The sequence below is a fragment of the Heteronotia binoei genome, chromosome 6, assembly GCF_032191835.1.
Source record: "Heteronotia binoei isolate CCM8104 ecotype False Entrance Well chromosome 6, APGP_CSIRO_Hbin_v1, whole genome shotgun sequence".
Taxonomy (NCBI): Eukaryota; Metazoa; Chordata; class Lepidosauria; order Squamata; family Gekkonidae; genus Heteronotia; species Heteronotia binoei.
Genome location: NC_083228.1, coordinates 2983805 through 2999654, shown reverse-complemented (window position 1 = coordinate 2999654; position 15850 = coordinate 2983805). Strand labels below are relative to the sequence as shown.

The 15850-nt window shown below is 47.1% G+C and overlaps 1 protein-coding gene across 1 annotated transcript in view; it reads right to left on the bottom strand.

Annotated features, from left to right (window-relative positions):
- Window positions 1–671: 671 nt before the first annotated feature.
- The window catches only part of CCDC180 (coiled-coil domain containing 180), a 79511-nt gene continuing 64332 nt past the window's right edge, over window positions 672–15850 (bottom strand). The window contains exons 32-38 of the mRNA XM_060240961.1: window positions 12837–12978; window positions 11056–11216; window positions 7767–7904; window positions 6553–6664; window positions 6160–6265; window positions 3213–3351; window positions 672–861 (exon numbers count right to left, since the gene is read on the bottom strand). Of these exons, the coding sequence (XP_060096944.1) occupies window positions 730–861; window positions 3213–3351; window positions 6160–6265; window positions 6553–6664; window positions 7767–7904; window positions 11056–11216; window positions 12837–12978 (930 nt within the window). The 3' untranslated portion in view covers window positions 672–729. The remainder of the gene's footprint in view (window positions 862–3212; window positions 3352–6159; window positions 6266–6552; window positions 6665–7766; window positions 7905–11055; window positions 11217–12836; window positions 12979–15850) is intronic.

The following is a 15850-nucleotide window of genomic DNA, read 5'->3' as shown; positions in this document are numbered from 1 at the left end:
GCCATCCTGATTCCACCAGGGGAGGGCAGGATATAAATACGATAAAATAAATAAAAATAAAATAACAGCTATCATGTACATAGGATCTTAAACTAATTTCTCTCTCAAGGACACAACATTTATCTGAAACCATTAGAATTCTACACCAAGTATAATTTTCAGATCTCCATTTTACTGGTCTCAATTTGCTATGATCTTGGGGCACAAAAATTATTAGGCCGACTTAGTAAAAGTCAGGCCATATGATCACGAGGGAAAATAGCACAGCTCCCTTAGTATGCGTCAGTTTCAGTGGGAAAACACAACTGCAGGTGCTAGTAGGGAGGAGTTCCTGTTCAGTCTTCTAGAGCTAGAAAGTGCACATGGACAGTCTACAATGTGGGACTGCACAGAAGACACAAGTCGAGCTTGTTTTTGTCTAGATCTGCCAACTGCTTGAGTCACTCTGAGAAACCCTTATGGGACAATGAATGCCAGGACATTACAAAAGACCAGAGAGCCCCTCTAGGCAGGCCAAGGTTTAATAGCGGAAGGGATACCAAGATGGAGGAAAACAGTTCAAGTGAACTATAATTATTCCAAGACAGATCCCTACCCATGAATCCAGCACTTTGGAAAGCATCATAGCTTTATTTCCAATCAATGCTTTTCCTCATCTGAATAAAAAAGAGAGCGTTACATTGCTGACAAAGGCAAGAAAAAGAAACAAGTAATAGCCGAATGATGGATTCAAAAGTACAGTTGCTTAATTTTCTGCATCGATTTCTTCCACCAGTCCGCCCAGTGTTGGGCCTTATTCAGGTGGGCTATGTTTTCTTCCTTGGTTCTGGTTAACTCTGCTTCAAGCATTTGCTTGAATTTCTGTGCAAAAAAAACACAACCACAGAAAAAAAGAGCTTAGGGTTTGGCATCTCCAGCTCTTTCCATTGGGGCAGACAAGTATGAGGTGTTTGGGGCAGGGAGGCAAATCAGCAGCTACAGGCCTCTGAGGCCCCTCCAATCATGGGCCACACTGTCATTTGCTCACAGCCAACTCTAGAGACTCCCGTGGCAGCGCAGAGGCCAAGAAAAAGCCCACAGAGGAGGTCTGAGGAAGTTTGGCAAACAAAAGGCACCCTCTAGTTGCTTCCTCTTGAATTTAAACCACTGATGCCTTGATATTTGGGATGACCAAAGGGCAGGGTTTTTGTTTTTTGTTAAAGTGTGCACCAAAGATCTTGACTCCTTTGCATGGCTCTGAGTGCAGGGCTCTGGAGTGATTCCTCACCTTTGTGTCATCCATGCCTTCACCATTCATTAGTGAAGAAAGTTTCTTGTTCAGGGGCTGCCAGATATCTGGAGCTGGACCTGCACAGAAGTCAAAGGCCTCTAGAGGCTCTTCGTTTGCTGGAGGGGGGGCCACAGGGCTGAACTTGGTCCAGGACCACATTTAGTAAGTTATTTCAGTATGAAATTATATTTCCAAAACCCATGTGCAATCAATAATTAATCGTGTGGTTTAAAAAAAATTCTACTCATAATAGTCTGAATCTCAGTCAAAGAGGACTGTAAGAAGTGAGGAAAGATGGTCATGAATTCCTTCACTGAGACAATAGGGAACCCCTAAAGATTTGTGGGAGGCATCTCACTTCCCCCTCCCTCTTTCTTGAAAGCCCCTGCATAGTCCCTCCCCTTGTCTGTCTTCCTTCTCTTCTAGGGTTGCCAACCTCCAGGTGGGGGGTGGAGCCTGGGGGGACAGGGATGCCCACCATCCAAAGTAGCCCTTTTCCCCAAGGGAACTGACCTCTGTCATTTGGAAAGCAGCTGTACTTCCAGGGGATCTCCAGCCCCTACTTGGAGGCTCAGCAATACAAAGGAGACCTGGGGGAATTATGTGACTACAGAATAAAGGAGATGCGCCAGGGTGACAAAACTCTTAAGTAAATAAATTTCTAGGGTATTTAACATCTGTAATTAGGAACAATATGTAAAGTATCAAAACACACGATAACAAAGAAATTCACAAACAGCAAAGTGATACAATTTGTATTATAACACAGTGCAATTGCAGGTTGCTCTTGACCCAAGACACAAATCAAACTAGTCCAAAAATGTGCCTCAGCAAACAATATTCTCCTGCCACTCCAGACTTATCATTTTAAGAAAGCTGAACTGGAGATCGATAATATCCGGTTTAGAGCAGCCTTAGTCTTCAGTTCACATAAATTCCAGACAGAAATAAAGAAGAACACAGTAGAAGATTCCAAACAAAACAATAAAGCAACTGTGTAGTAAAAAAAAAAATCACTTAGTATCTTAAAACAAGTTTACTTGAAAAACTTTCTATGCAAAAGTAACCTGTGCAGTTCAAAATGCCAAAAGGCACCACATAAATAGTCCTGAAGTCCAAAACTTGCAAAAACCCGCTAAGGTGTGGTCAAACCAAGGCTGCTTCAAACATGAACGGAACGGTGGGAACGTATTCAGAGGATGCCTGTGACACGGCGTACCGCAGCACTCCTTCTCCCTCCTCTCCACCTTCCGAAGCACGAAGATAAATGTGTAGAAGCTCCCAACGCGTTTCAAACAACCGATGTAAATTATGTTTATTCAGGCTCTTGAAAAAGCTGGAACTGCCTTCGGGCGGTTGTTTGAAACGCGTAGCAAGCCAAGTCGACGAATGCGTTGGGAGCTTCTACACATTTATCTTCGTGCTTCGGAAGGTGGAGAGGAGGGAGAAGGAGTGCTGCGGTACGCCGTGTCACAGGCATCCTCTGAATACGTTCCCACCGTTCCGTTCATGTTTGAAGCAGCCTTGGTTTGACCACACCTTAGTGGTTTTTTGCAAGTTTTTGGACTTCAAGACTATTTATGTGGTGCCTTTGGGCATTTTGAACTGCACAGGATATTTTTGCATAGAAAGTTTTTCAAATAAACTTGCTTAAGATACTAAGTGATTTGTTTTGGCCACACAGTTGCTTTATTGTTTCATTTGGAATCACATAAATTCCAGGGCAATGTCCCCGTATCTGAAATAAATTCCAAAAGGGGGGGAAATATTCCAACTGTCAGGATGTCTATTGCCTCCCTTTGGACTGAAATATGTTCCTTCTTCTATTATCGACCACCGGTTCAGCTACTGGGACTCCCTGCCACTGTGCAGCCTTTCTCCACACACAGGCAGCTCCTAGCCTACAAGATCTGGATTCCCAAGAAAGCCCGACATACCCTACCATGTACACAGCATCCCTCTCTTCCACTGCAGCCACATGACCCAGGGTTGTCTTGGCTGTTGTTATGGTAGCAGTTTCTTGGCACAGGATTTGATCTGGGAGGCTGGCTAGTGTAGTTCTTGGGATTCCAAGCCAGGACCTTAAAAACACACACAGAAATAAACAGTGCAGAAATCGTTTGTAGATACCTTGCTACAATCAGCCATTGTGCTAGAGGCCTGGAATGCAGCATATGTTACATCATTTTAAAATAGTGATCTGGCTACTAGCAGAATGAGAGAATCACAGACCTGTCAGCCTAATGATTGTCCCAAGCAAATTAGTAAAAGCTGTTATCAAAGACACACAGAGAAACAAAACCTGCAAAGGGAAAATCAGCATGGTTTCTGCAAAGGGAACTCCTGCCTCATCAACCTTTTTGTGTTCTTTGAGAGGGTTAACAAGCATGTAGATAAAGGAGATCCATGGCTGCTAAATTTAGTCTGGAATAAAAGGGGAATAAAAGGGTATGGATTAAAAATCAGTTACACAACAGGGAGCTGAGACTCAGAATAAATGGACAGTCCTTGCAATGGAGATTACTAAGCAGTGGGGTCTGGGGCTATTTCCTTTGTTCATCAAGAATTGGGGGTAAACAGTGGCCAAGTTTGTGGATGATACCAAATCATTCAGGACTAGTACTAAGGCCCCCATAGTGGGGAGAAATACAATGGGTGCTAGAAATTTGCTATGGATGAGTTTCATGGCCTTGGCGGGGGGCTGGGGAGGGAAGGGAAAGATAGAGGGAGGCAAGGTATGTTGAGAAGGCAGCTGTTAGGAAGGGAAATGGAGAAAGTGGGGTAGTTACCAGAGAGGAGGGTATCTTGAGAAAGAAGGGATGGGGGCAAAAGAGATGGGGGTAGATTGCTTTCTATCTCCTCTCCCCTCCCTGCAGCCTCTATCTAAGAAAAGTGCAGTCTGTCTCTGCAGTGGGGACCAAAGCAACTTACATCATTCTCCTCTTCCTCCTTTTGATCTGCACAACAACCTTGTGAGGTAGGTTAGACTAAAAGTCTGTGGCTGGTCTGAAATCACCCAGTCAGCTTCCACAGCAAGCAGCTGGGTCTGGCAGGCCCTGTTCTGAAGTGCCAACTGCCACGTCACACTGACTGTCATGGGGGGTTATCTCAGCAGGGTATAATGACTCAGAGTGTACCATTTTCTCCAGGAAAACTGATATCTGCCCATCTGGAAAGCAGTTGTAGTTCTGAGTGATCCCCAGGCCTCACCTAGAGATTGGCAACAATGGTTCCCCAGGAGGAATTGGCTGGTTTGGGGGGGTGGAGAATGGAATTGTACCTGTCTGTTCCTACTCTTCCTCAAACCCCACCTTGTCCAGGCTCCACCCCTCAAATCTTTTGCAATCATAGTTGGCAACCATCTCTCCTTCCCAGCCAACCATCAACCTACCTTTATCTGCCCCTCTGACTTCAGCTTTCCATCTCCTCCCCCCCCCTCCCCGCTTCCCAGTTTTTCTCCACAGTGGGGACCAAAGCAGCTTACATAATTTTCCTCTCCCCTTTTTGATCTGCACAACCCTGTAAGGTAGGCTAGGCTGAAAGTCTGTGAGTGGTCTGAAATCACCCAGTCAGCTTTCACAGCAGGAACCTGGGTTCCACAGTAGGAACCTGAACTCCAGACAAGAGATTTCTTTCCCCTTGGAGAAAATAACTACTTTGGAGGGTGGACTCTATGGCATTATATTTAGCTGGGGCCTTTCCCTTCCGTAGACTCCACCACAAAATCTTCAGGAATTTCCCACCAACCTGGAACTGGCAGCCCTAGTCAGAACTGGCCCCAATGAGTTCTCCCTCAAAGGCCAAAATAGGCCTGGAAAGGGCCTCTTTCCCCAACCTTTTACTGACAGAACCAAGCTTGCTTGTAGGGTTGCCAGGTCCAACTCAGAAAATACCTGGGGACTCTGGTGGTGGAGCCAGGAGACTTTCCCGTCCCCCCTCCAAAAAATACAATGCCATTCTCTGAATACAGTCTTCATTTCCTTGGCCACCAGCAGCTGACTGCACATCCACTAAATTAAAGTGAACACACAAAGTAAACAAAGTGAACTCTGTGAAGCAGAGCCTCAATCCTCAGCCAGTGGAACGCAACAGACCTTGATTACGGGCCAAAGGTTGATGCAGCACAGTCTGAACCAATCAGAGTCCTTTCAGAGGGGGGGGGGGATGGTATAGCCCAGGTCCACTTGTGATGAACTCCAGGAGGACCCCTCTAAATATGGAAAATGGGCAACAATGTCGTAAATGAAGTTCAGTGTGGGTAAGTGTAAGGTGACACACAATGGAACAGGATCAATGGCATGATTATGGTGCTGGAGCACCTTTCCTCTGAGGGCAGGACTTTTCTGCCAATTAAAGAGAGAGCAGCTGGCCAGGAGATTAGACAGGATCTGTCATTCCAATTTGAAAGCCTCCTACCTTGATAAAGGAGACACTGAAATGTGAAGTACACCTGGACAAATGTCGCCACAGCTTACAGGCTTCTATATAATAGGCTCACTTCAGAGACTGTACTTATGCTGAAATGTGTTGGTTTGAACCTCTGGCAATGAAAATACTGTTGGTTGATGCTGCTGCACCCCGAGAGGCATTTGGGATTTCCTTTGTGTCTGCGTGTGCTTCCTGGTGCCCTAGCCATTGCCGCTGGCTGCTATGATAATATTGTTCCAGAACAGCTTGTTAAGCTCCTGTCCACCTATATATTGTTTGGATTTCAAATCAGCATATTGACTGCTGATGTATGTTTAATATACTTGGATAAAATTCAGTTTTTGATTATTTGACAGCGTTTTGGCAAGACATTTTTGTTGTGTAGCAAGAAGCTGGGCTTATATGGTCCTCTGGTCTGGTTCAGGAGGGCAGCATGCAAAGCCTCGTCTCATGGCCCCTACCTGCTTCCCCGTTCAACCGCCAGCTGACATTCTTCCACTGCTAAGGAAAGGCCAGCTTTCTTACGGCGGAGCAGAGTGCTTGTCTTCTCCTTCGGAGTCTCTGTTTCTGGGACAAGGCAAGATCAGACTTCACATCAGCGGGACAGGCTCAGCCACACTTCAGGCTTATCTTCTCAAAACAGTAATAGTCACATTTATTCCAGAGGACCAAAGGCTAAACTAAAAAATGTTAACAACAAAAACAACAACAAAGCAATTGTAACCATTAAGAAAAGAGCTCATTAAAGAGGTTAAAATTTCCAAGCCCCACCAGCATGCCAGATTAAACCCGAGGCCAAGCTCTGGAGTAGCTCATGGGCCTTTCAGCCACATGCTCCTCCTCCGGGGTCTTACTTCCCATCTGCACATCGTCTATGGTGAGGCTGTCGTCCAACTCCACAAGGATCTTTTCTGTCCAGGCAGCCAACGTGGAGACAAATCTCTGGGCACACTCAATAGCGCAGGCCTGTGGGGGGAAGGATTTGTGCTGATGCCACAAGGAGCTCAACCTCACAGTGGCTTCACCAACTGCATGGCCTCCCCCTCACAGAGCAAAGAGCATTTGGTAGCTTTGACTCCCAAAATCCCATGCCCGCCCCCAAGTCTTGTCAGCCTCTAACATGTTGCCGGCAGCACATCTAGTTCTTCAGCTGCAGACAACATGGCTGCCCTCTGAAACGACACCTGGCTCCTTCCGCCACAGATATTGCCTGGAAGCCTGCCCCTTTTTGGCCCATGTTGCCGAGGGGTCTTGGCTCTCTGTTCTGCCCTGTAGGCAGGCAAGCCCTGGCCTGACTTCAGAGGAGATTAACTGTCCATAACATGAAGCAGAATAAATACTTGCTGCCCAATCTGATTTGTGAGTGACTCTATGCCGCTTTAAGAGAAAGTGACAGCATATCCAGTTTCAATCACTCCAAGGGAAGCATTTGGTGGTAACAATGTTATGTGCATTTTCTTGAGAGAAAATACCATTGAGCTGAACAGACCTGCCCCATGCAAGAAGGAGCTGGTGCATCAGCCTTCGGAGCCCCTCTGAGGGGCTGAGGCCTTAGGAAATGGAAGGGAAACTGCGTCCACGTGCTGCCCCAGGTTGAGGGTCAGGGAGCTGTGGGCTTACAGAGGCCATCACTACACGAGGCCCCCTTCCCTGCCAAGCTGCGGCTTCCTTCTTTTCAGGAAGCTGATTTTTTCCATTTTGCCTTTTTTGGGAACACTTGAAGATCTTGTTTGCATACTGTCTGAACCACACGGTGATTGTTTTTTGTCTGCTGTTTTATCTGTTGTCATTCAGATGGTTTTATCCTGACTGTTATTCATGCAATCTGCAAGTGGCCTCGAGCGCTTCCAAAATACAGAAACATGGTCCAAAAAAAGAGAAAAAAACCAATGCTTCATGCACATGAAAAACCCTCTTAATCAGCTACAGGAATGCTGAGAGTGCAGCTCAGAGCTCCGTGAAACCTCCCTTCCAGAATCTCCCTGGCAGGCAAAGCTTTATCTCTGCCCCCAAGCAGCCCCCTTCTGAGCAGTGAGACTGTCAAAAGGGGCCTGGCTTCCCAAGGTACCTCCAGTTTCTGGGTGCAGAGACGGATCCCATCCGTTTGCGCCTTCTGCCTTTCTTCCTCCTCTTGGCACAAGGCTTCCAGCTGGGGTAAGTTGTCCGGGTGCCCCAGAGTTGGGCGCAGTTTATTCTTGTTCTTGTCCTTGAAATGAATAGCCAAGCTGTGAAGTCCTCTGCTTGCCGTCACCAGGTCACGGAGGAGGCTGGGGGCAGTGCTGCCAATTCTGTCTCCGGCAAATGGACCTGTGAGCTCTGCTTGAACCCACTGCCCAGAGGCCAAGGGATGCTCCTATACAGTATGGGGTCCCCAGCCTTTTGGAACCCAAATGCTGACGGGGTGGGGTGGGGTGTCAGCCACAAAATGACTGCCGCAGGAAGCATAGCCAGCCACAAAACAGCTTCCCATCAGCCACACAGAAAAGATCCTTGGGGGTAGCTCCTGCCAAAGCAAATTTTAAAAAATCTGCACAGCCAATCACAAGCTTAGCTTTGTCCACTTTCTAAAAAACACTGGGTGGGCGGGCTTCAGAAGAGATGTCACCACTAGCACCATGATGGGGGGCGGGGGCTGGTTTACAGGGTGCTGCATTTTCCAGTGCTGGCAGTTTGTGTTTGCCCTTCCAGCTCCAAGTGGCTCATAAGGAAGCTGCAGTGTGCTTCCCCACCCCACCCCGTCATGACTCAGGGGGCTGTTATCGATTGCTGGCACCACTCTGGGTTAAAGGTTCCCCTTGAGAAGGCCCAGAGTCCCCTCCCAAGCCCTTCAGGCCTCCTGATAATAGGCATGAGGACCAGGCAGAGTGAACAACAGGAGGGGGGAAAGTTTATTTAATAGATTAGTTCAGTGCAATATAAACAAACAAGGGGCATTAAACAGTAAAAGAGGTGAAGGGAAAATAAACCAATGCCCTAACATGTCTGGAATTCCTGTCCCTAGACTGTCTCAGTCAGACCTGGGCCCTCTCACCCTTCTTCTCAGGGCCAGGGTCTCCTCCCTGCAGCAGCCCTTCCTCGGCTCTGCCTCCTAGAAAAAGAACCAAGGCTTCCCCCTACCAGGCCTTTTATTCAAGCCCTCCTCTTTCTCTGATTGGCCCCAAATGGCGCCAAAACCTTAATGGGCTTCTGGGAGCTGTAGGCCCTTCCCACTACTACCACTCAGGCTTTCCTGGGCCCACAGACCTCTAAGGCACAGCCCAGGTCATCACCCCCTCAGAGCCACAGGCAAAGCAGGGTATGCAAATAGAACTACTGTTGGGTGCAAAATTCAACTTCCTACAAATCACAGCTTTCATTTTAAAATTCCATGGATTTCTACCCCTTGCAGTGGTTTGTGTAATGCCAGAAGAGCTGCTAAATAAGATTTTCATAAAGTTCCAACTTTAGTGCCCTACATGGCTCTTCCCGTAGCTAGGAGGAGCAAAATCTATGATGCAAAATAAGAGACATTAAGAGACAACACCTTCCCTGGTGCCCTCCAAGTGTTTTGAGAAAGTGGCTAAGGCCAGCAGGGTTTCTGACTGGCCACTGGAAATCACTGGCTGTGCCAATTAAAATACTGCTGCTTTGGTGGCGGCTGCCCCCACAGTGTTGTCGCACACATTTGGGCTTCCTCTGATTATGCAAGTGTAGCTTTGCCTCCTGTGGCAGCCATGGTGTGGTCGTGCCCTCCACCCTGGGCCGGAATTCCAAAGGTGCCCACAGACTCAAACAGGTTGGGGACTCCTGATCTCCTCTCATGATTTGAAGGGCAGAGTGACGCAGCTCTGGATGCAGCGCAGCTGGAGAGCCATCTAGCACTGTCCTGCCTTAGTTGTGGAAGTCAGATGTGCAGGTAGGTCCAGTTTGCCTGCTGCAAACTGCAAGCCATCTTCAGGCAACAAGCACTAATGTGTCCTTCCTCTGCCTTCATCTGGGAAGACAGGGGATTGATATTTTTCTGATATTGGATTTAGGGTGATTAACATGTGGAATTCACTGCCACAGGAAGTGGTGGCGGCCACAAGTATAGCCACCTTCAAGAAGGGTTTAGATAAAAATATGGAGCACAGGTCCATCAGTGGCTATTAGCCACAGTGTATGTGTGTATATAAAATTTTTTGCCACTGTGTGACACAGAGTGTTGGACTTGATGGGCCGTTGGCCTGATCCAACATGGCTTCTCTTATGTTCTTCTTATGTTCTTATATCCCACTCTATATACTCTGAATCTCAGAGTGGCTCACAATCTCCTTTACACACCCCTTCACAACAGACACCCTGTGAGGTGGGTGGGGCTTTCCCCCTTTCAAGGACAACTCTGCGAGAGCTATGGCTGACCCCAGGCCATTCCAGCAGCTGCAAGTGGAGGAATCAAACTCAGTTCTCCCAGATAAGAGTCTGCTCACTTAACCACTACACCAAACTGATTGCCATCTGGACACACCCAAGGACTTGTGCTTCTAGGGTTGCTGGGTCCCCAATGGCCACCAACGGGGGGGCGGGGGGAGGGTAGCCAGATTGAGGAGATCTGAGAATGGAGCCTGGGAAGGACAGGGGCCTCACTGGGGTGCGATGCTATGGAGTCCACTTTCTAAAGCAGCCCTTTTCTCCAAAGGAAGTGGTCTCTCTAGTCTGGAGATGAGCTGTAATTTCAGTGGATTCCCAGGTCCCACCTGGAGGCCGGCACCACTGGGTGCTTCCCATGTGTGTAATGGGGGGGGGGGCGGGTTGGGAGGCCATCACTACATTTTAGGACAGCAGCCTGGGGGGGCCTCCATCAAGAACCACCAAGCCTTTAAAAAGTGTGCAAAACCCTGAGGGCCTGGAGAGCAGTCAGGATGAGAACCAGGAACTCCTCAGATTGCCCAGAGGAGGGAGAAAGGGGAGAGTTGTCTTCTCATGTCCCAACTCTGCTCCATCCATCAGGGGGAGAGTTGGGTCCTCCTGACCAAATCAGGGCATTTAGGCCAGGCCTGGATTCTCGATCTCTCCTTCAGTCAGGATGTCTTCCCTCTAGACTCTTGCCTGCCTGCCTGCCTGCTGCACCCTGACATTCCTGCTCTGCCCTTCCTTTCTCCTTCCTCTCTGCAATCCATTCTGCTCCAGGGACCCTCACCTGCTGCTGCCCTCCTCTGCCTTGACTGCAGACTGATCCCCACCAGGATGTGCTTCACTGCCTCTGGCCCAGCACACACCCAAAGACTCATGAGGAAATGGCCCTGCTGCCTCATGTCACCGGGGCAGCTCTAAGTGGCCATGGGGTGGGCAGGAGGGAAGGAGGGACTGGAATATTCCAAGAGGCTCAAGCATGGTACCTTCTGAAGGTCCCATTTTTGCAGTTGTTCCTGGAAGTCTTGTCGGATCCGTTCTGTGGAATCCAGGAGGAATTGCTCATGGTCTTTCAAAAGCTTGCAGATCACCAGCTGGGCAATGTCGGGGAGCAGTTCCTCAAACCTCCTCAGCTGATCCCGGAACTCTGTTGGGTTCAGGAACAAAAAGGGAGGCAAACACAGAACATGGCGCTAGGCATCATTCAGAGAACCTACCATGGCATTTTTAGAACACAAAGGGAGTCTTTAGCCTTCTTGACTGTGAAGAAAGCAAACCAACCCCCATAAGGACAATGCCAGAGGATGGAGAGCCACGCAGGAGATCCAGGGGCCAACAGAGGGCCATTGCTTTCACTCTTCTCCAGACAAAGTGAATTATGCAAAACCAAATGAATTCAAACACATTTGCATAATTCCACAGACCACAGAATCATGGGTGTGTGTGAAATTCTTCTTTTTAAGGCCATACTACACACAGCTCAAGGTTGACTCAGCCTTCCACCCTTCCGAGGTCAGTAAAATGAGTCCCCAGCTTGTTGGGGGGAAAGTGTAGAGGACTGGGGAAGGCAATGGCAAACCACCCCATAAAAAGTCTGCCATGAAAATGTCTTGATGTGACATCACCCCATGGGTCGGTAACAACTCGGACTACCTGTACCTTTACAAACAGCTCACACAAAAGATTAGTACAAAGTTGGAGTCCAGTGGCGCCTTTAAGACCAACAAGTGTGTGAGCTTTTGTGTGCCAAGCACACTTCCTCAAACAATGAAATGGAAACAGAATCTTACATATCTTGCATACAGAGAGTAGGTAGTAATTAAGATGTTTTTAACAGATTAAAAGAATAATCTTAGTTATATGGCTATCACTTGTCAAAAATCAATACATATAATCAAGCAACCAGTGTGTTTTGACACACACGAATAAGCTGATTTTTACTGGACAATGAACAAGGCCTATTGACAGCTGTGACAGCTAAATGGAACCTCCATATTTAGAAACAGTATGCCTCTGAATTCCACATATTTGGGGAAAACAACAGATACGACCTTCATACCTGGCTGATAGCTTATTGGGGGCATCTCTGGACAATGGAATCAGGGTGGCAGTCTTGCTGGACATGTGATCAGAAGATCTGGATCACAAAACCTATTAGAAATCCCCAGGCCGTGGGAGGCGAGACTGAAGGCTACCAGAGAACGAGCCTTCTCTATTGCGGCCCCCCACTGGTGGAACCAACTCCCTGATGATGTTAGAGCCTTGCGGGACCTTGCCCAATTCCGCAAGGCTTGTAAAACAACATTTTTTCATCTGGCCTTCAGCTAAAGCACAAAGCTGTTTAACATCATGGTGTGGAACTTAGCATCAAAACTGTTTACAAATTGTTCAATATTTAAAGTGCAATTGTTAGTTTTAATTGATCTTGCTGTAATTGTTTTTAGTGTTTTATGGTTTTATTGTGGATATTTAATGTTGTTAGCCGCCCTGAGCCTGCTTCAGCGGGGAGGGCGGGATATAAATGCAAAAATAAATAAATAAATAAAAATAAGTTTTATTTCTCAGATTAGCTAATTACAGACTATTCTAGTATTTAAATTAGTTAGCCATGACCAACTTGCTCCATTGGGCAACTGTATGTTTTGCAAAAGTACTTCACCTAAATAATGTGAAATAATGTCTTCACCTAAAAAAGGCTTTTTGGGGGGTCCCATCAAGCTATTATGTACCTTTAAAAAACTTCTTAAAAATACAGTCAAGGGTTTACCAGCAATGCAGACAATATGGTAATTGTCTGTCTGTTCCAAATACAGCATGAGTTTCTGTCCCATCACATCAACACACTGGTCGTAGGTTTCCTGCAGGTATTCTGGTCTTGTGATTTGATGCTTGTCCTTTCTATAGAAATCCTTTGGAAGTTGGAGGTATGAGAGAAGACAAGATAAAAACATCTGGATTAAGATTTCTGAGCACCAAAGTGACTCAGCTGTGCTGGGGGAAGGAGCTGGGACAGAACTGCTGGTGTTAATTTTGCTTTTCCCAAACCTCTGGGGAACATTAACTGTGGCTACCGTGTGAGAGACCTGTGTGAGGGTTGCTGTGTGAGAACTGTGTGAATGCTTGGAGCCTGCTGGAGAGGGGTTTCTGATTGCTTTTGTGTTTTTTTTCTCTAGTTTGTTGCTGAGAGAGGGGGGCCTCTTTTTCGAGATGGTTGCAGGCCCTGCCTTCTACTGTTGCTCTGACTGCTGAGTCAGAGGTGGGAGATGTGAGCCGTTAAATTGCAAGGCCCCTCAATGCCTAAGGGATCTGGTCTGAGTGTCCTGTAGCTATTCACAAATAGTCTCAGGAGGCAGTTTGACAGTGGAATTATCAGGGAGATACAAGATAAACAGAATTAATCTGGATTGGATTTGAAATTTGGAATGGATTGCAGAAGCACAGCTGGTGAAGGAACAGAGGCACTGACATGCAAAGTCTGTGGCATGTTTATATTCTAATCTGAGGGTAACCGCAATTACACTTGCAGCAATTGTAAGTTGGTAGCCCTACTGGAGGAGAAGATGCAGGGACTAGAGGCATGCTCCATGCTCCAGTTTATAAGGGAAGGTGACACCTTCATGGACAGAACCCATGAAGTGCTCTCCTGAAAGGGCAACAGGAGCACGAGGAAAAGATATCTCAGCAAATGAGGGAGCACCCAACACAGTTGGAGGATCCAAGGAAAAGGTAACCCATGGAAGCAGGACAATCAAGAGACATTCTGAGCCTCTGTTGCTAAGCAAACGGTTCCAGGATCTCCCTATAAATATTGATTCTGGACCACTGGAACTTTAACAGTGATAAATGCAAAATTCCGTATTTAGGCTAGAAAAAAATCAAATGCATAATTACAGGATGGGAGAGACTTGTCTTAGAATCATAGAGTTGGAAGGGACCTCTAGGGTCATCTAGTCCAACCCCCTGCGCAATGCAGGAAACTCACAAACACCTCCCCCCTAAATTCACAGGATCTTAATTGCAGTCAGATGGCCATCTAGCTTCTGTTTAAAAACCTCCAAGGAAGGAGAGCCCACCACCTCCCGAGGAGGAAGCCTGTTCCACTGAGGAATCGCTCTAACAGTCAGGAAGTTCTTCCTAATGTTGAACCGGAAACTCTTTTGATTTAATTTCAACCCATTGGTTCTGGTCCACAGAAAACAATTCCACATCATCCCCTATATGACAGCCCTTCAAGTACTTGAAGATGGTGATCATATCACCTCTCAGCTGCCTCCTCTCCAGGCTAAACATCCCCAGCTCCTTCAACCTTTCCTCATAGGACTTGGTCTCCAGACCCCTCACCATCTTCATCGCCCTTCTCTGGACCCGTTCCAGCTTCTCTATATCCTTCTTAAAATGTGGTGCCCAAAACTGAACACAATACTCCAGGTGAGGTCTTACCAGAGCAAAGCAATACCATCACATCACGTGATCTGGACACTATACTTCTCTTGATACAGCCCAAAATTGCATTTGCCTTTTTAGCCACTGCATCACACTGTTGACTCATGTTCAGTGTATAATCCACTAAGACCACTAGATCCTTTTTGCACATGCTACTGCTAAGACAAGTCTCCCCCATCCTATAACCACGCATTGGATATTTTCTACTTAAATGCAGAACTTTACATTTATCCCCGTTAAAATTCATTTTATTGATTTTAGCCCAGTTTTCCAGCCTGTCAAGGTCATCCTGTATCCTGTTTTTGTCTTCTTCTGTGTTTGCTACCTCTCCCAATTCAGTATCATCTGCAAATTTAATAAGCATTCCCTCTATTCCATCCAAATCATTGATAAAGATGTTGAAGAAAACAGGTCCCAGGACAGATCCTTGAGGCACTCCACTTGTCTTGGCAGCGGTAGGTGCGAAAAGGATACAGGGGTCTTAGTGGACCATACATATGAACATGAGTCAGCAGTGTGATGTGGTAGCTACAAAGGGAAATGTGATTTTGGGTCATATCAGCAGAAGTATCATGTGAAGTGATGGCATAACTTTACTCTGCTCAGGTAAGACCTCACCTAGAGTACTGTGTTCAGTTTTGGCACCAAAATTTGGGCACCAAAATTTAAGGAGGACATAGACAAGCTGGAATGTGTTCAGAGGGCAACTAAGACTGGTGAGGGGTCTGGAGAACAAGCCCTATGAGGAAAGGCTGAAGGAGCTGCTGGGTATGTTTAGCCTGGAGAGGAGGTGGGTGAGAGGTGTTATGATCACCATCTTCAAGTACTTGAAGGGTTGTCATATAGAGGATAGTGGAGAGTTGTTTTTTATGGTCCCAGAAGGTTGGACAAGAACCAGCAGGTTGAATTTAAATCAGAAGAGCTTTCAACTCACATTAGGAAGAACTTCCTGATAGAGCTTCCTTGGGAGGTGGTGGGTTCTCCTTTTTTGGAAGTTTTTAAACAGAGGCTAGATGGCCATCTGACAGAAGTGCTGATTCTGTGAATTTAGGCAGAACTTAGGGGAAAGATATTAACTTGGGGGGATGTATTTGTGAGTGTCCTGCATTGTGTGGGGGTGGACTAACAGCCATGTGCACGGAACACCTCCCCCGGGGGCCGCAGAACTCAAGAGTGTGAGGGCATAAGCCGCAGAACTCTGAGTCCACTTCATCAGCCCCCCCCTTAGCACCCTGCGCACAATAGCCCTGTGGGGTTGGGTAGGCTGTCAGCCTGGGCAGGCTGAGAGGCGGCGCTCCCCTCCCCTGTCCAGCCATGCGGGGGGCAGTGTGGCGGCTC